Raw genomic sequence first — 24,885 nt, 5'->3', positions numbered from 1 at the left:
TCCCATAATACATGGGGAGAATTAGTGACAGGAGACTTGGTGACATAAGTGATCTGGGGACAAACAATTACCATTATTATGATGTTTTCCGAAGGGTGGAACTTGCGAGCAAGATTATATAGGTGATGCATAATTGAATATTTAAAAATGCTATTATAAGCAAAGTAAAAAATATATTTTATACAGAATTTTATGTAGATTATATAGTCATGTTCACATTTTACACAAACTATTACTAAAAATGTACTCAACTTTGGGAAAACGTGTTTATTTAAAAATATTGTTTTTAATGGTCCATTTGTTATCAGACTTTGAAGAAAATCTCAAAGATAGAATACGATCCACTGAAATTTAAAAATCTATTTTACTTATTTTACCGGTAAACGGAATGCTTTTGCTTCCTGTTTTGCTTTTGCTTTCACTAACTTCAGAGACAAATATATGGCCCATTTCTGGAAGGTATGGAGAACTGGTGATGTGAATTTATGAACACACACACACATGTAATACACAGACACACACATTCTCTTTGACTCAATTTTCTGTTTTGTTTTGGTTTTGGTTTTTGTAATTTTTCTGTTATTTTTATTTCCTGTGATGTGTGGATTTTGGGGGGGAGAAAACAATCTAAAAACTTGTTTCTGGCAGAAACGACATGTGGCTTTAAAATGATGGCTGCTACCATCTTTTCCATAGGCTGATGGTCACACACAACATGTCCTTCGTGGGAGTGGACAGCACTGGGGGTGGAGGCGGAATGCACAGTGAGTATCCTAGAGAGTGAGGGAAGCTTGTATTGGAACTTCAAATCATAACGCAAGGAAGAACAACCTATAAAAAACAGTGACCACATTCACCAGTCATTAGAGTGTGCAGACTTCAAGGAGTACAGAAGGGAAAATAGAATCTATGAAGAGAACTTGCCAAGTAAAAGGGAAATCATTTGTTTTATTTGCCCTTCTGCGGTTTATCTTCGAGTGAGACAATGAACAATAAGCATTAAAAATGAGTATGGGGCGCCTGGGTGGCTCAGTCAGTTGAGCGACCGACTTCGGCTCAGGTCACGGTCTTGCAGTTTGTGAGTTCGAGCCCCGCGTCGGGCTCTGTGCTGACGGCTCAGAGCCTGGAGCCTGCCTCAGATTCTGTGTCTCCCTCTCTTTGTCCTTTACCCGCTCATGCTCTGTCTCTCTCTGTCTCTCAAAAATGAATAAACATTAAATTTTTTTTTGAGAAAATGAGTAAATTGTAGTTATGTCAGAAGGTGGCCAGTGCTATGGGTGGGAGAAGTAGAGCAGGTTGTAAGTAGGATTGGGAATCCTAAGGGAGACATTTCAATTTTAAAAGAGGATGATCAGATACATTAAGCAACAAAACAGATCTCAGTAAATTTTAAGTTTGAAATTCTAAAACGATCTTTTCTAACTACAGTGGGATCAAGCTGGAAATCAATAATAGGACAATGGGAAAACTCACAAATATGTGGACATTAAACAACACACTCTTGGGGCGCCTGGGTGGCGCAGTCGGTTAAGCGTCCGACTTCAGCCAGGTCACGATCTCGCGGTCCGTGAGTTCGAGCCCCGCGTCAGGCTCTGGGCTGATGGCTCGGAGCCTGGAGCCTGTTTCCGATGCTGTGTCTCCCTCTCTCTCTGCCCCTCCCCCGTTCATGCTCTGTTTCTCTCTGTCCCAAAAATAAATAAAAAACGTTGAAAAAAAAATTTTAAACAACACACTCTTAAACAACCAATGTGTCACAGAAGAAATCACCAGGGAAACTAGAAAATACTTATGGTTGAAAAAAATGAAAAGGCAACATATCAAAACTGATGGGATGAAGCAAAGGCAGTACTCAGAGGGAAACTTAGAGCTGTAAACACGTATGTTGAAAAGGAAGATCTGAGAAGACATGGCCAATGAAGTAAGAGGAAGTCAAGAGGTTGTGGTATCCAGGAAGCCAGGAGAAGAAAATGTTTTCAGGAGGAGGGAGTGTTTCATATGTTCCATTATAGCTTACTGCTATCACTAAGCAGTTTGATGCCCTGCCACTGAGGCCAAGTTGCTGGTTATACTGACATCGAAGTATGTTTGGGGTCTATGAATTTAATGGAGAATGTATATAACGGTACCCTAAATCTTTTCATGATTTATTTTTCTTCAGAAAGCAAAAATGCTTCATATACAAAATAATAATGACTCCAATGGCTGATATGAACAGTTAAAACAAAATGGATGTAACGACGTGAAATATAAAAAAGTGAAATTTCACTTAGAATCACCTGATACTATATCACAGCACACCTTAATTGTATTAGAGTTCCAAGGTGAACATTTTTATTACTGTAATTGAGTATCATTGTCCAGGATGATGTCAATGATGCCAAAACTAATGATGAATTTGGAAGTGAAAACATAAACACTTGTTAGAACAGAAGAACCATAAAGATAATGCACAGCATTGTGACTATAGTTAATAATATTGTATTGTATAATTGAAAGCTGCTAAGAGAGAAAATATTAAAAGGTGTCACAAGAAAAATAATTATAATTATGGGTGGTGATGGCTGTTAACTAGATGTTGTGGAGATCATTTTGCAATATATACAAATAGTGAATCATGTTGTATACCTGAAACCAATTGTATCTCAATAAAAAAAGTTTAAGAAGAACAACAAAGGTCCAGAAAAGACAGGGTTTGAATTTAAATGGTACTGATACTATCTGAAAAATCACTGTAGTTGAACATATTTTCAAAATACATGAGTTCTATAATATCTGGCATCGAATAAGCCCAATAATAATTGTGTTGTATATATGCTAATAAGAATACAACCAGAAGACTTTAAAGAAAAATCTAAGGATAAAAAATGAAAGAATATTTCTAAAGACATTTTTACTATAAAGCTTCAAGAACAATGTAATACATTCGGATAACAAAAATATGGACGGAACTCATTTCCATGTATGTGGGGGTGCTATTTAAGAATCTTAAGACATAAGAAAATCAAACGCATATATAAAAATAGACAGTATAGTCCTTATTTAATGTTTTTTTTGTAAATTTTTTTAATGTTTTATTTAAGAAAGACAGAGACAGAGCATGAGTGGGGATGGGGCAGAGAGGGAGGGAGACCCAGAATCAGAAGCAGGCTCCAGGCTCTGAGCTGTCAGCACAGAGCCCAATGCGGGGCTCAAACTCACGAACTGTGAGATCATGACCTGGGCTGAAGTCAGACGCTCAACCGACCGAACCACCCAGGCGCCCCCTTATTTAATGTTTTAAAACAGATGATGGTAGGATCAAGAGAACGCAAAACTGATATTTTTGGGATACCCATTAATTTATACTTTGAGTGAACTGGATGTGAAATAAATATTATTATGATAGTCATGTTTTAATAGTATTCACCTTACAAAGATATTTCAATACTAAGAGAATAATTATATATTTTCTCAACAGTGAAAAGGCCAGTTGATATCTACTAAAACTTCGGTAGTTGTGAATAGGAAGGAACAGTACATAGAAAGTTCATTATGTGATCACTGTGCCTTTAAGAACACTGGGAGAATCTGAAAGCACTCTCTCCCAAAAGAACCAATGAAGGAGCTTCCTTCAGGGAGAGAAGATCAGCTCTGTTTAAAACAAAGCAGAACAATGAAGCATTTTTAAACTGGCAACACCCCTCCTCCTTTTGATAGTTTGGTTTGCCCTCTTACAAAGCAACACCCTGGCATCCACATTAGAATTGAAACCGACAAGGCATCCCTTTCATCCCTGGCTGCCAACACTCCTCACTAATAATAATTAGCCATCCCTGGCGTCTAGCCAAGAGAGTTTAATAAATACTATAAGGGCTTTGGGGCCTCAGCTGCATTTCTAGCTTTAGCTAAGGAATGATGGGGGAGGGAACACCACTTGACGATGAATGAGATCTGCTGAATAGCATCAGTACAACAAAATGAGTGCTCAGTTGTCTGTTAATGAATGACCATTATTTAAATATATATTTTATGTTAGAGTATGTGTAGAAATGCTCATAGGTCACAATCAGCTTTCTAAAGTTTATCTCTATACCTGCCTTAAAACCATTGATATATAGCATCATAATATTTGATAATCACTCTAGAAGTCATTATCTTTATAGATTTCATATAGGTGTGCTTTTCTAGGAAATGTAAATGGCTTTAATTTCCAGATAAATAAAGACTCATAATAGTCAATGCCTCCACAATTAAACAATGTGGACAATACTTGAACAACAGTCATTATGAATGTACTCTTTTATTTACTTGATAAACCCTTCATTTTGGTTCGTGATATTATCAACCCTAAAATTTCACAAAGCATATAACTGAATGTCTTGATAAGACTAGATATTGTTGTATTTATTCATAGAAATATGGAGGGGATGAGGAGTTTCTTTCCCACACTTGTGAAGGTTGTTCATAGAGAGGAGAACTATTGCACTTTTTTTGGTTCCGTTTTTATGTCTTTATTTTTTATTTGAATAGTTCGACTCTATGGGCAGGAGAACTATAAAAGAAATTGTTTTAATTTCTCTCACACTTTACTGTTAAAAGCAGAGGAGAATGACTTATCTGATAACAAAATGAAGAAAGACTGTACAGGCATGGACTTTATCTTTTCCAGAGTGACATGTTTTCAGGATTCATTCATTCTCTGTGTCCTGGGGCAGGCCGCACCCTCTGAAGAAAACACAGAGGTTCTATGGTGTGCCTCACAGTCATGGGTGAGTCTGGCTTATTCACAGGTGAAGGGTTACAGTTTCACATCCAGCCACAGTCCAAGCAAGTATCTTTATCTCTGTGTCTCTAACTCCTGAATCTTATTTCCCATTGCTACAAAAAGCTCTAGAGGGAGAGTCAGGCTTCCTTACCTCCCCTAAAACCCCAACACGAATGAAAATCGATCCAGGTGTTCTCTGGAGAAATAAACACACGGCATATGTATGAGTACGTCTTATTCTCCTTGACAGCTTTCTGTGCCTATTTTCCTATCTGAAAGAAATACAGATGACGTGTTAGCCCTTTTTCAAGGCCTTAATCCCAGAATAGTTCTCTTCTGCCTTGGCCAACAATAAAATAACCTCACTTACTAGTCTACCTGCCAGCTTTCTGGACTTGGGATCTCAGTTTGATAAAACTTGCATGAATCTTGACTAGAAAGTGAACTGAACTTCTCCATGAATTTCTCTAGAAAATGATTTCATAGACCAGAAGTTTAACTCTTTGAAATCGTATTTTCAGAACATAGGTATTAAACCCCTCAGAAGTCCGCCTTGATTTCTAATTAAGAGCTGATTTACCCACATATATTTATCCAACAATTAGAGTAGAAATTATCACTTTGGAGGTTGACCAAGAATTAACACACTACAATCAGGAATTCAGAACATTTATTGCAAGAGCTGAATAATTGTAAATAACGTAGAACTGGCAAAGCAGTAACAAGGATAATTGTTTAGATATTGATTCTGTCAAAGTCATCAAACACCCCTCACAAACCGACAAAAATGTACTTCAATAAGCAATGCACCCCTACCCATTATTTTCCATTATACTGTGGAAAAACGTGAATTGCTATTTACAAAGTAATTTTATTTTTGGTAAGAACAAATTAACTATCAGATTAGCAAACCTTTTTTTTTATTTTTTATTTTATTTTTTTTTTACTTTTAAACTGATGTTGAACCGTGGCATTAAGATAACTTTCACTTCTTTCAATAAAGACATTTTGTTGCATGCTATTTATTTGTTTAAATCATCTGTCATGCCTTAACAAAAACCTCCTAAGAATGTTCGAATTTGGATTTGTTTGCACGTGCAACTGAGATCTTATGAACATTTGTTGTCACTCTGTTGGTTGGACCTAAGTGACAAGATGCTGGTACCTGCCAGGCATTGACCGACTATGATAACAAACAGTTAAACAGCAATAATTAGAGATTTATCCCTTTGTTTCCCCCAACTAGCCTACCTGGAGAATGTTCTGTTACATCATGAAGGCACAACACATTAAATATTTTGTGGCTATGGTCTAACACTTGTGTTACAACAACATTATTGTATATGAGGATCAACACAAACTCTGCCATTTCAACAAAGTTGTAGACACACACTTGCCCGGTTGAAACTATTTTTGAATAGTAATTTTTCTTCAATATATGCTAATTTTGATACATTAGTTTTGTATGAGTGACAAGCACAGGATATTGTATTACTTGCTGAAGGATAACACTTTCCCATTACTCTCACACTTAATGCTACTGATTAAGTGATTTTGCTTTCGCCTACTTTGAAAACAAGGATGTCAAGAAAATAGGTTCTGAGTTTCCAAGCTTTTGCAGAAGTCCTGTTCTTATATAAGGTTTTCATTTTATCTTTATTTTTTATAGAATCCCAGCATCATAAGCAATCACAAAAGAAGCAGGATTCCAGAACCTTTTTTTAAACACAAGCGTTTGAGATCCTTTGAACAATGTGTGTCAAGACAGACTACTAACGCAGAAACACCTCACTGAAAGAAACAACAAAAATAACGACAAAGAGGCAAATTAAGAAAAAGGAAAGAAGCAACCATAAAACACGGAATTATGCTACAACATTTTTTAGGTGAACGTTGTAAGTACACAAAAGTTGTTAATAATAACTTGCTTCTATTTACAAATACTTTAACACTGATTGACTTACAAGTATCCACTAACGTTGTTAACAGCACAATAGGTTTAATGCTTAATCTTTTTAAGTTTCGTTTGAAGTATAATGTCAAGTATAGCAGTCCCAGCACAAATCAATGACAAAAAGAGCACAATTTTCTAACTGGATATGTTTGTCAGTCACTCTAATCCATGGAACTCTCTTACTCTCCAAATGCATATTCTATTGTTCATAGCAGCAGTCCAGGGTCAAAAGTAAAATGCAATTAAAAAAAAAAAAAAAAAGAAAGAAAGAAAGAAAGAAAGAAAGAAAGAAAGAAAGAAAGAAAAGAAAAAAAGATATTTGCACAATGGAGTGATCATCTCTGGAGAGTTTAATCAATTCTAGTAAACAAGATCACATGGCTAGTAGAACTATCTTCTTTTTTATGTTGTAAAATATTGTATCCTCCATGGTGCTAACACAAAGTTATGGATATCCCTGCTATAAAGGGGCATAGTTATAGAGATCTATTGAATACATAAAGCTCTGACACACACAGTATTAGCATGTCTATTTAGATTAAAGTTATTAGGTCCCATATAGCCTTTTTTTTTTTTTTTAGAGTTGGTGCTCCTTCGGACTCTCAATAGTACCTCCTGCTTGCTTATAAGACTTCAGATTTGCCAGAGGAATGTCTGTCATGTGGCTGCCATTGTTGAAATGGCCTTCATTGGAGCCATACTGCTTACGGTCATTGAACTGGTTCCTGTTGCTATCTTCTTTCCAGGCTCTGGTAAGGGTGTGCCCATTCACAAGCTTGTCCTTCTTGACCCATTCTTTCTGGGGTGCAAAGGTTGAGAGAGGAGATTTAGGGTGTTGATATGGGCCCAAGCCAGGAGGCATCCAGCAATTATCAGAGTGACCCAAAACCAAGCACTCTTGAGTGCACATCTCTGTGGCTTCAGCTAATCCTCGGGGACCCAAAGGCCCATCTACAGAGGGCAAGAGACAGAGAAAATAAGAAAAGAAAGTGGTTAGAACTGTAATTTAAAATTGTCACCTTTGAGAAGAAGTGCATTGGTGATTTCATTTTCTTATGAAAGTATAATAAGTTACGCAATTCAAAGAATTAAGTCTTTTAAGAGGAACAGAAAGAATCGAATTCCTTGTTGTGGAAGTAAGAATCATCTCTTTCCTTCAGCCTTCATTTACATTGAGAAACAGACATGAGTAAACAGATATACCCACAAGACACCATTTCTGATCAACTGTTTCTGTCGAGTATGTATTGTTACTGATTTACCATCTAATTCTCAACAAAAAGCCCTTATTCATGAAAAATTATGAAGAGTCGAAAATTTTTATGTGTGATGTTGAAAAATATGTAAATATGTAAATGTACAACTCCATAAAAACAAAATACTTGAAATATAATATTAAAAAATAAATACTCTAAATGATTATATAAAATATCAGTTTTCCATAAAAACATGTTATTTTTATACAAAACCACACAAAAGTAATTGTGCAACATTTTTAAATTAAAAAAAATTAAAGCATATTTTAACTGTGTGTATTACTAAAGGAACACCTGGTCTGCTGCAAGCATTCTGAAATCCAAGTAAATAAAGAAGTCATTTGCATTCAAAGACAGCATTTGGTTGTTTCCAAACCTAACCTATTTTCTTTTCTTTTAAAATTTTTTAATGTTTATTTACTTTTGAGAGAGAGAGAGAGACAGAGCGTGAGTGGGGGGAGGGGCAGAGAGAGAGGAAGACACAGAATCTGAAGCAGGCTCCGGATTCTGAGCTGTCAGGACAAAGCTTGACGTGGGGCTGGAACCCACGAACCACGAGAACATGACCTGAGTCGAAGTCGGACGCTTAACCGACCGAGCCACGCAGGTGCCGACAAGCCTAAACTATTTTCTATATTTCTAAGTGTATTAAATAAATTCACTAGAATGAAAGTCTAGCTAAGTTGCAAATTGGATCACATGGAGTCTAATATTCAGGGGGGAAAAAGTCATTGTAGATATTTATCTATTGGTTTGCGTGTTTTTCCTAGCAGGCAATCTAGAACATATATTTTAACCTTCATTTCAAAAGTAAACTCTTTTCTGATTATATAAAGAGGAAATTAGCCCTTTACTGAAAAACAACAGCCAAATGATTTAGGAAAAAACTGTTTTGTTTTGTTTTCTTTCCCCTTGATTAAACAGTCAAGTGATAAGTGATAGGCTGGAAATTAGGAATTGATTTTACGAAGGAGGTTAAGTGGAGAGGCAAGAATGGCTGAGGCAAAAAGCATTTTCAAAATAGTCACCAGAATAAAAATGTAGAAGAAAATGAAGAAAACATTTCTGCAACTTTGCCTCATCAACAATTAAAACACTTAATCCATTGATTGGAATGTATGTTTTTGCTAAAGCCCAAGTTAGGACTACTAACATTTTTAAGTGCCCCAAATTGTGCTTTTTAATTTTAACATCTATTTGTCTTACTAATATTCCAGTTATTCCTTGCATATGAAAAAATTCCTGCTGAAATAGGTAACAGTTGATACAAATACCTGAGACCACAAAACACAAGCAACATCAGAATGGTCACCAGATGTGAAAAAAATGTGGCTAAAATTTACTCTTTCCTGCAAATTCAAATTTTAGTCATTTTTAAAATCTAAAACCTTTTCTTTAGAACAACTTTAAAATTCTTTCTCATCTGACCTGTATTTCCATCCCGCCAAAAGCAAACAGATTTATTTCGTTTAAACACATGCTCATTACTCAAAACTATTTCTGTCACAAACCTCCAAAGATTACTTACATCCTAGTATATTTAATTTGAACTTCTCTATGAGCCTTTCTTTGTCCTCAGAATTCTGCCCACCCTTCAAAAGTTCAAACTAATTTCTCCCTTTTAGGTTCAGTTTAGTGTGCTCAGTGATTCTGTATCCACAAAGCGAACACATTTTGCTCAAACCAATTCATGCTCCTTACATTGAGATCACAGGTTTAGAAGATGCTTTTTGCATGCTTTGGACCATTTTCATTTAATTACTTATTCTTTCAAGGTCAGCTTGCTTCCCAAGTACCAAAGCTAACTCCCACAACTACACCAATTCATATTTTGTGTGTACCTTGAAGATATCCACAGATCTCCTCTTAGTGATGAATGACAATTTTCCTAATTGAGCTTCCTCAACTCCTGCCCTAATGACACCTTTGTCTTTTGAGGGAGGTTCTGTACTTTCGTGAGTTTCATTTTATTTTTGTTTTATCCCAACTAGATTTAAAATCCATTAATGGAAAAAAAAAAAAAAAACGACTTCTCAGTCTTTTGATTCCTTATTGTGCTAAGCAACAGTGATGATCTATGAACAATGTTAATTGTTAATTAAAATTTTATGAGGTTGAAAATGTTCTGAGAAATAATTAAAAATATCCTCTGCTTAAAGGCAGACCTTAAGTAATTCTAATAGAAGATGCTGATTTCACAAACATCACACCAAAAGCTTCCTCAACAGCACATCTCTTTGCTTCACAATACTTTGTGACAGATAATAAATGAATTATTTAACTTCGCTGTTAAATATATTCACTCCTTTCAAGACATCAATGGAGATAAAGTAATCACCAATTTGATGTGCAATCTAGCTTGAGGCCTGTAAACCAACCTTCGTTTTTTACTTTTCTAGAACCATTAAGTTTTTCTTTTTTTGTTGTTGTTATCTCAAAGGAAAACAAATAATTAGCTATCTCAGAAATATCAATAGAATCAGGTTTTTATTGAGTACATAAAATGAAAGAATATGCAAGATTATTTTTGTTTTATTTATAAATATTTTTATTTATTTTTAATTTTATTCAAATCCAAGTTAGTTAACATATAGTGTAATATAGCTTCAGGAGAAGAATTTAGTGATTTATCACTTACATATAACACCCAGCTCTCATTCCAATGAGTGCCCTCCTTAATGCCCATCACCCATTTAGCCCATCCCCCCACCCAACACCCCAACACCCCTCCAGTAACCCTCAGTTTGTTCTCTGTATTTAAGAGTCTCTTATGATTTACCTCCTTCTGTTTTAATCTTATTTTTCCTTCTTTTGTTTCTTAAATTCCACATATGAGGTAATCAAAAAGAATGAAATCTTGCCTTTTGTAACAATATGGATGGAACTAGAGGGTATTATGCTAAGCAAAAGAAGTAAGTCAGGAAAAGATAAGCATCATATGATTTCACTCAAGATTATTTTTAAAAATAGCTTTATCCAACATTCATTATCCTCATATTAAATTAAGAAATTACCCAGGGGGACACTTGGGTGGCTCAGTCAGTTAAGCACCTGACTTTTCACTTAGGCTCAGGTCATGATCTCACAATTTGTGAAACAGAGCACCATATGAGGCTCCATGCAGAGTCTGCTTGGGATTCTCTCTCTCTCTCTCTCTCTCTCTCTCTCTCTCTCGCTCCCTCTCTCTCGCTCCCTCTCTCTCTCTCTGCCCTTCCCCTGCTGACACACATGTTTTCACTCTCTCTCAGAATAAATAAACTTTTAAAAATATTTAAAAAAAGAAAGATTACCCAGAGATTGAGAAAGTGTGTGTGTGTTGTGTGTGTGTGTGTGTGTGTGTGTGTGTCTGTGTGTCTGTGTGTCTGTGTGTATCAGAATATGTGGACCCTAAGTCTTCAGCAATGAGTGACACATTTTAACAAATACTGTATTTTTTTTTCAGAACTGGTAACATTTATTTATTCCATAAATATTTACTGAGCACATATTATATGCTGACACTGTGACAGGCACCAGGAATACAGCAGTGGTCAAAATAGATGTCAACACTGTCCTCATAGAGTTTTCAGGTTACCCTGGGAATTTTTAAAATTCTCACTACTTTTATTTTACAAGCAGTGAACAAAGAGGGAAGAAAAGGGTATCCTTAAGAAGGAGCAGGTGTCATTAGCAGCCAACTGATTTAGGAAGGCTTGTCTCTTTGCAAGGTAACAGATGGACTTTTTTCCCTATTACATCATTTCTACCTTTTTCTGAAAGTTCCTCTTACAGATAATTGACAATTGAAGACATCTACAGTTATGAGTACTATACAAAATCCTGACTGGTAAAAAAATGAGCTTCTTTCCATTAAATAATATCAATCGCTCTTTGCGAATTATACTTAGATTTATTCGTACAAGTAAATTTGAAGGCTTTTGATAAAATGCATAAATATATTTCCAGACATTTGTAGATTCTTAGGTAAGTCAGGTAGCTGATTCCTGTATAAGATTGAAAGATCCACCGCAAGGTGGAACACAACACAACACTTGAATGAAAGCCAGAAGTCTGTGTTCCTTATGGCTCTAAAAGAGAAAAGGCCACGGGGCAGGGCGGCACAGAAGGTTGCACCAGAAAAAGGTGAAAAAGGGGGAATTTCGGGGGGGGGGCGTTTATGCCTGGCAGACAGGGTGGGTGGGGTGAGCTGGTTCCCTGGGCTGTCTGTGGACTGATGAATTTGAATAATTTCTCACATTCTAGGGGACAGGGGCTGTCTGAAGTTGTTTGGTATGTCACCCCTGGGCAATTAAGGAGGGTGCATAATGATCTAGGAGTGTAAGGTCTCTAGAAGGGAAGTAATGTGTGGTGTGGGATTATTCAAGGGGAAGTGACCAGACTTTCGCCAGGACCTCAGCACTCACTCAACACAGCATTAAAGAAAAAACGTAAGTATATGAAATTGTATGACACAAATTTTCTTATATGCTTGAACCGCATGGTTGGGAAATATACTTCGCTTTATGTTTTGGTTAAGTTTTATTTAGGGACATGACATTGAATAAGGAAATTTTTACTTGTTTTATTTAGGCCTATATTTAATCACCAGTAGTTGCCTTGATGTTAAACAACAACAAACCACCCCCTACTCCTGGGTTTTATTTTGGAAAATAACAATGCTTCCAAATTGTCATGACTTGGTAAGAAGGGGGAAAAAACACATTTTTTAAATTAGGGATTATTAAAGGGAAAATAGTCACACCTCTGGTTCCCTAAAAGTCCCTGTTCTTTAAAAGTTTACAATCAGGGGGCACCTGGGTGGTTCAGTTGGTTAAGTGGCTCTTGATTTCGGCCCAGGTCCTGATCTTAGAAGTCGTGAGTTCCAGCCCCAGGTCAGGCTCCGCACTGACAGCATGGAGCCTGTTTGTCATTCTCTTTCCCTCTCTCTCTGCCCCTCCCTTACTTGCATGCTCTTTCTCCCAAGATAAATAAACTTTAAAAAAATTGTAAGGGGCGCCTGGGTGGCGCAGTCGGTTAAGCGTCCGACTTCAGCCAGGTCACGATCTCGCGATCCGTGAGTCCGAGCCCCGCGTCGGGCTCTGGGCTGATGGCTCAGAGCCTGGAGCCTGTTTCCGATTCTGTGTCTCCCTCTCTCTCTGCTCCTCCCCCGTTCATGCTCTGTCTCTCTCTGTCCCAAAAATAAATAAAACGTTGAAAAAAAAAATAAAAAAAAAAATTGTAAAAAAAGTAAAAGCTTATAATCGGAAGCATGCTAACCATGGAAGAGTTACCATTCATTGCTTTCATTTTTAGATACAATGACTGAATTGTTTTGTACTTTTTAAAAGGAGAAACACATTCTTTATAAAGCACTGATATTGAATACTGTCACTTCCCAAAATATGATTAAAAACAATCAACCTATAATCTCCATCAAATATATAGCACTTAAAATACCAGGACATTTTTGCTAAAATATGAAAAATATAGGCACTAAAATATTGCTCTTCATCTTTGACTATAATTATTTTTAATATTATCATAATAAGTAATTATCTTAAGTGATGAATAATATTTTCCATTCATAAGTTCCCTCAACAAGTGTATATTGAATATCTATCATGTACCACACATATCAGATACTACGCTGGATTCTTAATAAATGCCTTAAGATTTTACGCGTGTACATGTGTTTGTGTACACATGTGTTTTTCCCATTTCTCCAATTTTTTACACATTTTAATGTCCTACTTGTGCTACCTCATACAATATCTGTTTAGAACCCAGGTCAGGATTCCAAACTGCACATACATTATTTTCTACAATTTCAGCATTGCACCAAATTATTTCCTTTCTCTTCAAAATAATTAAAATCCACCATCATGATTTTTCTAAGACTGAAACATTTATTGATTTTTTTAAAAAAACTAAATTATTTGTTCCCTTTCACAATCTGCAATCTATGGGTTTGGTTATCGTTCCAGGTTTTTGAATGTATAAAGACACGAGGGCTGATAAAACTGTACAAGCTATCTGTCTCTGCATTTAAATGTTGAAAGCAAATACAAAAGCACATAACCAAAAGCTTGGGAGTTGTCTCAGTTAATATTTATATCAGGTGTCAATGTATTTCCCTCTCCACCTTTGCATAGCTCACCTTCTCACTCAAAACCCAACAAAATACTTTTTCCATGGTTAGGCATCAATAGCTGTCAGAGAGCTGCTTGAATTGCTGAGTTTTAAAGATGTGAGTTTAAAATGTGAAACGATCCAAGTTAATGGATCTCCAGCTATACCTAAGTGGTAGGATAGCTGAATGGGTCTTGATCTCATTTTATTATACCCAGAGGCAGAACCGTTACTTCATTGATTAACTCAACTGCTGTAATTAACAAGTACCTTTGGCTTGTGGTCCACCTACTTTTCAACCTGAGGACTTGAAACCTTTTAATTCCAAAGCTTGGAACTGATATTTTTAAAAAAATCATGATACCTTTCCTATTCCTGGTTAGGTTTCATACTATATGAATATTTGGCCTTTTATGTGAATGAATTTTCTCTAGAATTTTTACTGTGGGGTAAAATATGATTAAACAGACTACCAGGATTGAATTGCAAAAGAGAGGAGTCATTTTTATATCATTTGGGATCAAACTCATCCCATTTCACTCAATTTTTCATTTCACTTGATTTTTATGATAGAAAAATACATCTTCTACGCAGAACACACCTGATTCTCATGTTACAATGGCCTTTTTTGTGGTAAGAACATATATCAGTATTTTTATGCAAAACATTTGTTCTTAAGTTCAGTTTTGCTGATTTCCCCAAGATTTTATGGTAGCAGGTAGGAAGTTCGCAGAGCTGTGCATCACTAAGCACCTTACAGTGAAGGAGGCATCCCCAGATTTGGATTTGCTGCAGCAGTTTCCCAGATCTCTAGGCAAATGATAAAATTTCTTCACTTGTTTTAAATAAATTTCCATTTTACGTAGACTTTCATCCTATAATTTTGCTTTACACTTGCTGTTATTAATATACTGTAAAAAATCTTATTTTTCATGATTGCTCTTTGCCTTAATCAATTTTCCTATAATAAAAGTTCAGGGAAACAAATACTTTCACCCACTACATTTGAAGTTAATTTTAGCATCTCTAAGAGACCAATACAAAAACATCAGTATCTTTGCTAGCTCATTCTTACCCTCATTTTCAGCTTATGTCTTTCATTTTTCTCTTTTCCCTTCTTTTCTTTCTTTCTTTCTTTCTTTCTTTCTTTCTTTCTTTCTTTCTTTTCTTTCTTTCTTTTTCTTTTTCTTTTTTTTTCTGGAACGATGTAACAGTGTAACGATTTCTTATCATCACTGTGAATTACCTTGAATGAAAAGCTGAAGCTAAATGCTTATGCTTATGCAAATATGGAGGGACCTGAAAAATGGGTCAAATTCATTTGCTAGGCATCCCTCCTCTCTACTATTCTATCACCACTTACTATATTTATTGAACAGTTTCTGTTAAAAATCAAATCAATTAATTTTCTTCCCATCTAAACTATGGCCAAAATTAATTTCAAATATGAGAGTTGGCATGAGAAACAGAGGAACTTGCTTAGCATTACCCACATTCCCTTTTGAGACATCATTCTACTTCAGATCACGATACACAATGCCAAATCAAAATTTTTAAATCAATGTCACATGGGAATAAATATCAGTTATTACTCTTTTATATAGAAAAATAATCAAAAAGTATAATAAATTCCATTGCCATTAATGTTGCCATTCCATTGGCATACGAAATAGTGCAGCACAGTTATGTGGACAGTCTAAGACCCAAAAATAGATCTGGCAAATTTGAACACACTTATGGGAAAAATATTTTTCATTCATTCACTCAACAAGCTTTGTTTGATCATGTTAGGCTCAAGAGATTGCTAAATAGAATATCTAAAATCAGAACCATCAGGTCACACGGATAGCTAGGTCAAACAGAAATAGATTTAAGTCACAGTCAAACAATGAATGAATATAGACTTTGTGAAAGTAATTTTAGATTCCTAAAAGATTTTAGCTAGTCCTAGTTTGTCATCTATAAATTAAGAGTAAGAGACTAGATTTTCATGCATGACCTCTACCATTTTCTTATTCTCTCATCAAATACCACTGTGGTTTGCCATAGATAATCAAACTTTTCAGTGTTGTTTTCATTTTAGTTATGAGAAGCCCCAGACAGAGCAAAGAAATTATAAATCAATTTTTCCTGTAGATTACTATATTATTTAGGTCACATTCAGTTTTTTGAATGTGAAACTATATTTAGAACAAGTATTTATGTTTCTAAATCTAAGTAAAAAAAAACCCTAATGATTTAGTCAGAGTTTAGTTTATAGCTCAGATTTAAACACTACATTGAGACTGCACCTACAGTCACCTTGAGAAGCAAATGCAAAAAAAAAAAAAAAAAAACCCACACCAGCAGGATTTGACAAAACCTTTGGTTAACAAGTAAACAAGGATTAAATGTTTTACACATTCCTCATACAGATTTTTTTCCTTGGTCACAGATGAAAAGTCAACATTTGCAGATGGAGACGGTCCAAATACAATAACACACGGCCGGCCCAAGCAGCAGATTCTCTGAGGGAGAGGATATTGCTATTTGGACAGACTTCATAGCTCACAAAGAATGGAGAGCACTTCCTTATAAGTCTTTAGCTTTCTTCTGCATGGCATAAATATCAGCTGCCTTTTTCTCACCTGCAAAAGCTAACCGCTGAAAAGAAAATTATCAGAGATAATGTCATTTATTAACTATTATTAATGTTTGATGTTGCAATCAGTTGAATAAAAAGGTCTAAGGTTATTCACTACCAAATTTTGACCAAACTGCATGATGTGAAATATTTATATTATCGCTGATCATATTTAGTTTCTACTATAGTTTACCACATTTTAAATTATATTTAATATCTTTCATTTTAAATACTCATTCTCATATTGATATTTCCTGAATTATTCTCCATTGCTTGGAATTTGCATTATTTCTCAAAAAAATGTAGTGTGGCTTATTTAATGTGCAACAGACTTTAAGGAGCCAATCTAAGGTATTGAGAAATGAAGTAATTTTTTACAGATTTATTTCAGGCCAAGATCCAAATGTAAAACGGAGAAGCGGCCTATGTAATCTTCCATCTCCTTAAAAACATTCTCAGCTGCTTATCTAAAAACCGGGCCAGGAGTATAAGTATTGACTAAGACAATGGCCAAGGGGACAATGCAGACATAATAAAGTCATTTATCAACTAATAAAGTTGGCTTTTAGTTAAATAAAGAGAGATTATCAGGTAGGCCTAATGTCATCATGTGAGCCCTTGAAAAGCAGGGGATTTTCAGCAGCAGGTAGCAGAAGGGAGCTCATACTCAAAGCACAAGAAGGATTCAATGGGCCATTGGTGGCTTTCAAAATAGAAAAGACCACACAGAAAGGATCTGAGAGCTGCCTCTAATGGCTGACAACAACTCCAGCTGGGCAGTCAGTAGGACAATAGGGATGTCAGTCCTACAATGAGAAGGAACAGAATTCTGCGAACAACAGAGTTGTTTTAGCTAACAGAGTTAGTTAAAAAAATGGATTCTTCCTCAGAGACTCCAGAGAAGGGTTCAGTCCAGCTGATACCTTGATTTCAGCCATGGGAAACCCTAGGCATACTGAGCCCACTTGCACTTATGAGATAATAAGTGGACAGAAGCAGAGATAATACATTTGTATTGCTGTAACCAGCTAAATTGTGGTAATTTGTTACTCAGCAATAGAAAACTAATAGAACATCTGTCGTTTACTCAAGACACACAGTCAGTCAGCAAGTTCTTTAGTCTACCTACTTCCCTGAAAACCCACCAGCTCAAACCACTATTATTTCCTAACAGGACTCCCTTTTTCTTTAAGCTCAATCCCCAATGTGGGCCTCGAACTCACAACCACAGGATTAAGAGTCTCATGCTCTACTGACTGAGCCTTCTTCTACTCTTTTGAAATTCTATTCTCCAATCTTTAGAGTCATCTATATATTTTAATTAAGTGATAGATATAGATAGATAGATATAGATAGATGATATAGATATAGACAGATACAGATATATAGATATAGATAGCCCTTCAGGCACCTGGGTGGCTTAGTCAGTTAAGCGTCCGACTTCGGCTCAGGTCACGATCTCGCAGTTTGTGAGTTCGAGCCCCACATGGGGCTCTGTGCTAATAGCCCAGAGCCTGGAGCCTGCTTCGGATTCTGTCTCTCCCTCTCTATCTGCATCTCCTTCACTCACACTCTGTCTCTGTCTCTGTCTCTGTCTCTGTCTCTCTCTCTCTCTCTCTGTCTCTCTCTCTCTCTCTCTCCCTCAAAAATAAATAAACATTAAACAAAATAAAAAAAAAAAGATATAGATAGCCCTTGAACAACATGAAGGTCAGAAACATTGACTCTCATGCAGTCATATGACTTTTGACTCCACCAAAACTTAACTATTAATAGCCTACTGTTAACTATAAGCTTTACATAATACAGTTATTATAACTATGTTATAGTTGATTAACACACATCTGTATGTTGAGGTATTATATGCTGTATTCTTACAATAAAGTAAGCTAGAAAAAAGAAAATGTTAAGAAAATCATAAAGAAGAGAAAATACATTTGTAGTACTGTACTGCGTTTATCGAAAAAAAATTCATGTATAAGTGGACCCACACAGTTCAAACCCATGTTGTTCAAGGGTCAGCCAGAGTTGTAAGTATATAACTAATATACTTATATTAGTCTCCTATTTCTGCTGTAACAAATTACCACAAACTTAGTGGCTTAAAGCAACATAAGTTCATTCAATTACAGTTCTGGAGGTCAAAAGTCTGAAATCAATTTCATTAAACTAAAGTCAGCATGTCGACTGCAATGCTTCCTCCTGGAAACCCTGTGGGGAGAATCCATCCCCTTTCCTTCTTTCAGCTTCTAGAGCCATCCATGTTTCTTAGCTTCTGGGTCCTTCCCCCATTCTCAAAGCACATCTCTCCAATCTCTGCTTCTTTTATCACATCACCTCCTCAAATTCTTCCTGAATTCCTCTTATAAGGACCATTGTAATTACATAATACCTAGGTGGATAATCCAGGATAATCTCCTCATTGCAAAATCCTAAATTTAGTCACATCTGCAAAGCCCCTTTGATAACATTGTCACATGTTCTGGGGACTACGATTTAGGTACATTTGGGGGCTATTCAGCCTAACTCGATATTTAGAGCAGAATACCTCACTAACTCGATATTTAGAGCAGAATACGTCACTCCTTTGCTTCGCATCACATCAGAGTAAAAGACAGGGTCCTTTCCATGGCTCAAAAAGTCTCACATGATCTGGCTCCTGCCCAACTCTCTGACCTCTTATCTGCCCACCCTCCCACCTGTTCTGCTGTACCCTATCTTACTCTGCTACACTAACTTTCTTGCTGTGCCTCAAATACACCAAGATCCATGAGGTCTCAGGGTCTCCGGATTTGCTATGATTTCTGCTTGGGATATCTTCTTCTCATTGGCTCTGGAGAAACTCACTCACTTAATTTAGATGTTTCCTCAAATTAAATTCTTCATACAGGCATTTCCTGAGCTCTTTATTAATATATATATATATATATATATATATATATATATATATATATATTACCCCTACCCAGTCACTCTCCATTTCCTTACCCAGCTGAGTTCTTCTTAGCACTCATTGCTACCTGTCATAATATATCTATTTGTTAATAATCTAGCTCTAAGAGTAGAATCTAAGCGCCACAATGCCAGGTAATTTGCTTTTTGATAACTGCATCCACAACATGTGTTACTATGGCCTGGAACATTATAGATAATTTCTGGATACATTTTTTTAAACAAAACATAAATGAAGCTTGTTCTGAGTCCTCGAATCAGCGAACTAACATAAAAACTGTATGTAGAACATTATGTGACAAGTAATTTACATTTAGAAAAATAGTGATCCAATAGTTTTTACCTGTACATGAGAAACACTGCTAAGAGTTCATAGCATAAAATTTCACTAAGATAATACTTGGAACATCTAAATGGCATTAATAAATGAAAGAAGCTGCATTCAAAAGCACTTATGCACTATCCTACTTTGGACTTGAAGCAAGTGAAATGTTCCAAAGTGAAACATAATTAGGTTGCTTCCTATATCCTATCAAACTACTTTATCATGCCAGAAAATTCGTAACTCCTTTAACCATCAGAGCCCTTTAGATGTCTTCAGAAGTCCAGATTCACAGAATACATAACAAAATAATTCTTTAAAGCCTGAAGACACCAAAGTAATTATTAGTAATTATTCTAAAGCAGAGCCCTAATGAGATGCAGATAATTGTGTAGGATTTAGCTCTTTGATACAGGTATGCTCAGGTAAATGGGATGCCATTTAGGAAAAAAAAAAGTTGATTAGGGAATGTATTGAAAACTTTAGTTTAGCCTCTGTAAATATATTGGCTTACAATTATAAGAGATGAAATTATTGTTCACAAATTTTAGGGGATAAGGTGATTTTAAAAGAAGCTAATATGTCACATTAGATTACATATAGAATGTCATGGTAAAATTCATTGCTTAAATTCAGTTGTACATAAAGAAAACCTACTCTAAAAATGAGAAGTTTAATGTTATATTTTGAAAGAATCTCCTAAGGGAACTGTTGAAAATAGGATTACTTCATTATTGAAAATGGCCTGTATAATAGACTATTGTGGAGAGAAATCTTGCCCTCTCAGGGTGATGCATAGAATTACCCATTCCAATCTAAAATGTCTGTTTATCTCTGGATGCACCTTGCAAATCCAGAGAAATTACTTCATTAATATCAGTCTTTGAAAGATAAATTTCTCTCTTAAAATAATAAGAATTACATGTGAATTTTATAACATCTATGTAAATTTGGCTGAGAGTTCCTGCATTATTTTCTGCTCTGCCTATTGCCAATCAGAGACCATAGTTTTCTGACACTAGAAAACATCTCTTTAATATTTTGATGTTACAGGTAGTTGACCCTAAGTCCCAACTATTCAACAGGTAATAATGTTGACATATTTATCATAAAAAAATCACTGTCATGATGATTTTATGTTATGAGACATATGTCATTATCATTTTTCAGAGATAGAAAAAAGTTTGTTGTAACATCAATGTGCTTTAATATCTAACCAAAAATATTTACAAATTTCTCATGATTAAGCTGATGTGTACATGCAAAATTTTAGGCAGACTCTTGGAATTAAGTTTCACAGTGAATATAAGAAAACAAAATAGGGGAGAGGGGCTGCCATTAATTCTATATCTAGAGAAAAAATCTTGGTAAGCAAAATTTGACCTTATCTTCTGAGGGGTCATCTTTTTTCTTCCTCTGGGTTACTTCAATAATTTCTTTGGAGGAGTGGTCACAATCACATCTGCTTCCTATCTAGGTCTCCTGTCCCTTTGCAATTAAATATGTTTTGTATTATTTTTCCAATATGTCTCACGAAAATGACCTGTCTCTCGGGCATAATTGGTGGTTGGCTATTCTGAAAAACTCATTAATCTTATAATGTCATCGACTAACACACTAAGTGTTATCCTTTGGAAGAAAAGCTACACGTCAGTAAGAGCCAGATAAAGATGCTTTAGTCTTCACATAGGAAGGCTTGAGACATGATGGCAGATGAATAGAGAAGGCTTGGAGGCATCCGTCAAATCGTAACGTGAAAATATGCCTCTCCATGAGCTGGCAGAGCTTGGGTACCTTTCAATGTCGTGGCATGGAAGAGATGGCACTCAAAAGGATCCCCTCAAAAGAGTTTAATGAAGGAAACTCTGTGGAGTATGGGCTGGGGCAAGAAAACCAATAAAAAGTAGAGAGGGAAGCAAGGACCTGGAAAAGTATGATGTTATTACCACTCCTATATCTAAAGGGGTAATCAACAGGGAGGGCAGAATGGCCCTGGAATCTAGAAAGAACTATGGAAGGTCTGGAAGAAGGTATTCAGGAAACCAGAGAGTGAATAGACAAGATAAATCATAATATAAAAGATAAGTACAAACACGGGAAAGTCTTTGTTTCTGTTTCTTTTGTGAATCACTAGATACAAAGCCAATAAGTATCCTTCCAACTGAAATCCAACTGTAAAGTCTTCACTGGTCTAGACACATTTTCAAATTCCTTTATGGTCATCCACCGTAAATCCAAGTGTGATCAGTTTGGAAACATTACTTCCTACTAACTATGCATAATATATGAGCCAACAATAAGGATAATAACTCAGAATAAATATTATTTTAAAATTCAGGGGCGCGTGGGTGGCTCAGTTCTTTGTGTCTGATTTCAGCTCAGGTCATGATTTCCCAGTTCGTGAGTTCAAGCTCCACATCAGGCTCGCTGCTGACAGTGCAGAGCCCATTTCAGATCATCTGTCCCTCTATCTGCCCCTCCCCTGCTTGTGCTCTCTCAAAAATAAATAAATCATTAATAAATAAATAAATAAATGAAAATTCAGAGTAACTGGGTCCTCTGTCCCTCTCTCTCTTTGCCCCTCCCCTGCTTGTGCTCTTTAAAAAATAAATAAGGGGAGCCTGGGTGGCTTGGTCGGTTGAGCGTCCGACTTCGGCTCAGGTCATGATCTCACGGTCCGTGAGTTCGAGCCCCGCGTCGGGCTCTGTGCTGACAGCTCAGAGCCTGGAGCCTGTTTCCGATTCTGTGTCTCCCTCTCTCTCTGACCCTCCCCTGTTCATGCTCTGTCTCTCTCTGTCTCAAAAATAAATAAACGTTAAAAAAAATATTAAAAAAATAAAAAATAAATAAAACATAAAAAATAAATAAATAGATAAATAAATAAAACATAAATAAATAAATAAATAAATAAATAAAAATTCAGAGTAACTGTGTGAGTTGGTAAAAAGAGAGTTAATATTTTTAATATTTTAGTAAAAATTCGTCAAATGTTGCACTTCAGATTCTCACCAAAAATCTCATTCTTTGTATATGTGAATCATAACAAAAATAACTAACCTAGTATATCTTCATCGAAAGTAAAAATTATTGGTAAATTTCATAAGTTGTAGTTTCTATGTCTTTTTGACTTTATGCAGTAAAGTATGGTTAAAACATTTGATTCTTGTTTCAAGTTCTTGAGTTGGCCTCTGTGCCTCAGTCTACCACATCAATAAAACCACAAGACAGCTGGCCCTTGCCAAACATTATCAATACTGCTTAGGATGTCAGTTAGTTTCTCTCTAATAGAAGTGACCTGCACAATGAACCTTTATTTTTTAATCTGGATGACAGTCAAAGGTTCTGAGATCTGTGAACCTTTGGCAAGATTTATAAAGTTAAGTTGTCATCTAGAACAACTGGTGTGGCTTTGGTTCAAAATCAATCACTAAGAGTATTTTGTATCTGGCTGAAATACTCCAAAATGTTCTCCCTGTCAGCATGGAATGTAAATAGAAAAACAAAAGCATATTTCATAATCATGTTAAAACTAATAAATTACTTGAAGTTACTCCTTGGGACCTACATATGTATGTATATATACATTTATGTACATATACACATGTGTAGACATATATGTGGGTACATATATAAATACACATATGTGTGTATATACAGATAGCATTATTTTTGCTAATATAAATATATAGTGTAGGTCTTATTTACATTCTCCAAGCCTCATTTTCCTGATGACAGAGATGAGAGAAGATTAAGAGGTGTTAGTGGATTAAATAGACTACTTAAGATCACATATTGCTTGAGCATCCTCCCTTCAAGCAATACCACTGAACCAAATTTTTTTCTCTCAGAGTGTTTCTCAGTGAATCAAAAGCATTTTCCTCTCAGGTGAATAAACACCTTATGCAGAGCTAAAGAAGTATACTTTGTGTTTCTACACAATCATGCCTGATTGGGTTCCTGAAGCAAAGTATGAATATATACCAGTGACTACAAACTGTCCTTCAAATTCTTTGACATAATGTTGAAGGGAGCCAAAGTCATGAACCAGGAAATATATCAAAGATCTTCCTCAAATGCGGGTATTAATTTGCCATTACATTTTTTTTTCTTGTGGTAAAATAAAGATTCAATGATTTTTTTTTTTAATTTGCTTGTTTGCAGGGGATGAGAGGTTGATGTCTAATTCATTTTACAAAGAGCTAGAAATGACAACTATAAACTATATTTTCCTTATGTAAAGATTCATTTTTTAAATTTTTTAATGTTTATTTAATTTTGAGAGAGACAGAGACAGAATGCAAGTGGGTTGGGGCAGAGAGAGAGGGAGGCACAGAATCTGAAGCAGGCTCCAGGCTCCGAGCTGTCAGCACAGAGCCTGACGTGGGGCTCGAACTCACGAGCTGTGAGATCACGACCTGAGCCAAAGTCAGATGCTCAACCAACTGAGCCCTGCAGGTGCCCCAAGATTCATTTTTAAAGTTAGTATCCAGGTGAATGAGTAGGGATGAAGGTCAAGGGGACACTGAGAACTTATTTGTACTTATATTAATTATTCTTGGTTAATGATCATCACTACTATTTTAGGAGCTAAAGCTGTTTGCAAGTGTGTTATTTGGCTGGCTGCCTATTCCAACGCCCTCTGAATCCCTAAGAGGGTCAGGTCAATACAAGAAATTCAAAGCTGCTTTCATTTGTTTAATTAAAATAGTCATTATAAATGAACAGACTGTGTTTGTAAACTTATAGAGCTTTAAAAAAAACTTACTCTTTCTAATTGCTACATGACAAGATAAGCAGTCTCTATGAGCATTTTCGGAACTCCTGCAAGACTTGAAATTACTATTTAATGTTCTCATGTTCTCTCCTTCTGGGCTGCTCAAAGTCTCTGCATGCTATCTCACTGTAGTTCACTTTTGTTTCTTGTGA

The 24,885-nt window shown here is 35.8% G+C and overlaps 1 protein-coding gene across 7 annotated transcripts in view; it reads right to left on the bottom strand.

Annotated features, from left to right (window-relative positions):
- Positions 1-5,397: 5,397 nt before the first annotated feature.
- The window catches only part of PCDH9 (protocadherin 9), a 929,525-nt gene continuing 910,037 nt past the window's right edge, over positions 5,398-24,885 (bottom strand). For all 7 annotated transcript variants that reach the window (XM_086710819.1, XM_025924173.2, XM_025924176.2 and 4 more), the window contains one exon: positions 5,398-7,649. In XM_086710819.1, coding sequence (XP_086566945.1) covers positions 7,276-7,649 — 374 coding nt within the window. In that variant the 3' untranslated portion in view covers positions 5,398-7,275. The remainder of the gene's footprint in view (positions 7,650-24,885) is intronic.

This window comes from Puma concolor, chromosome A1 (assembly GCF_028749965.1).
Source record: "Puma concolor isolate L17-30 chromosome A1, mPumCon1.1.hap2, whole genome shotgun sequence".
Lineage (NCBI taxonomy): Eukaryota > Metazoa > Chordata > Mammalia > Carnivora > Felidae > Puma > Puma concolor.
The sequence above is the reverse complement of the archived record's forward strand: the minus strand, read 5'-3'. Positions and strand labels throughout refer to the sequence as shown.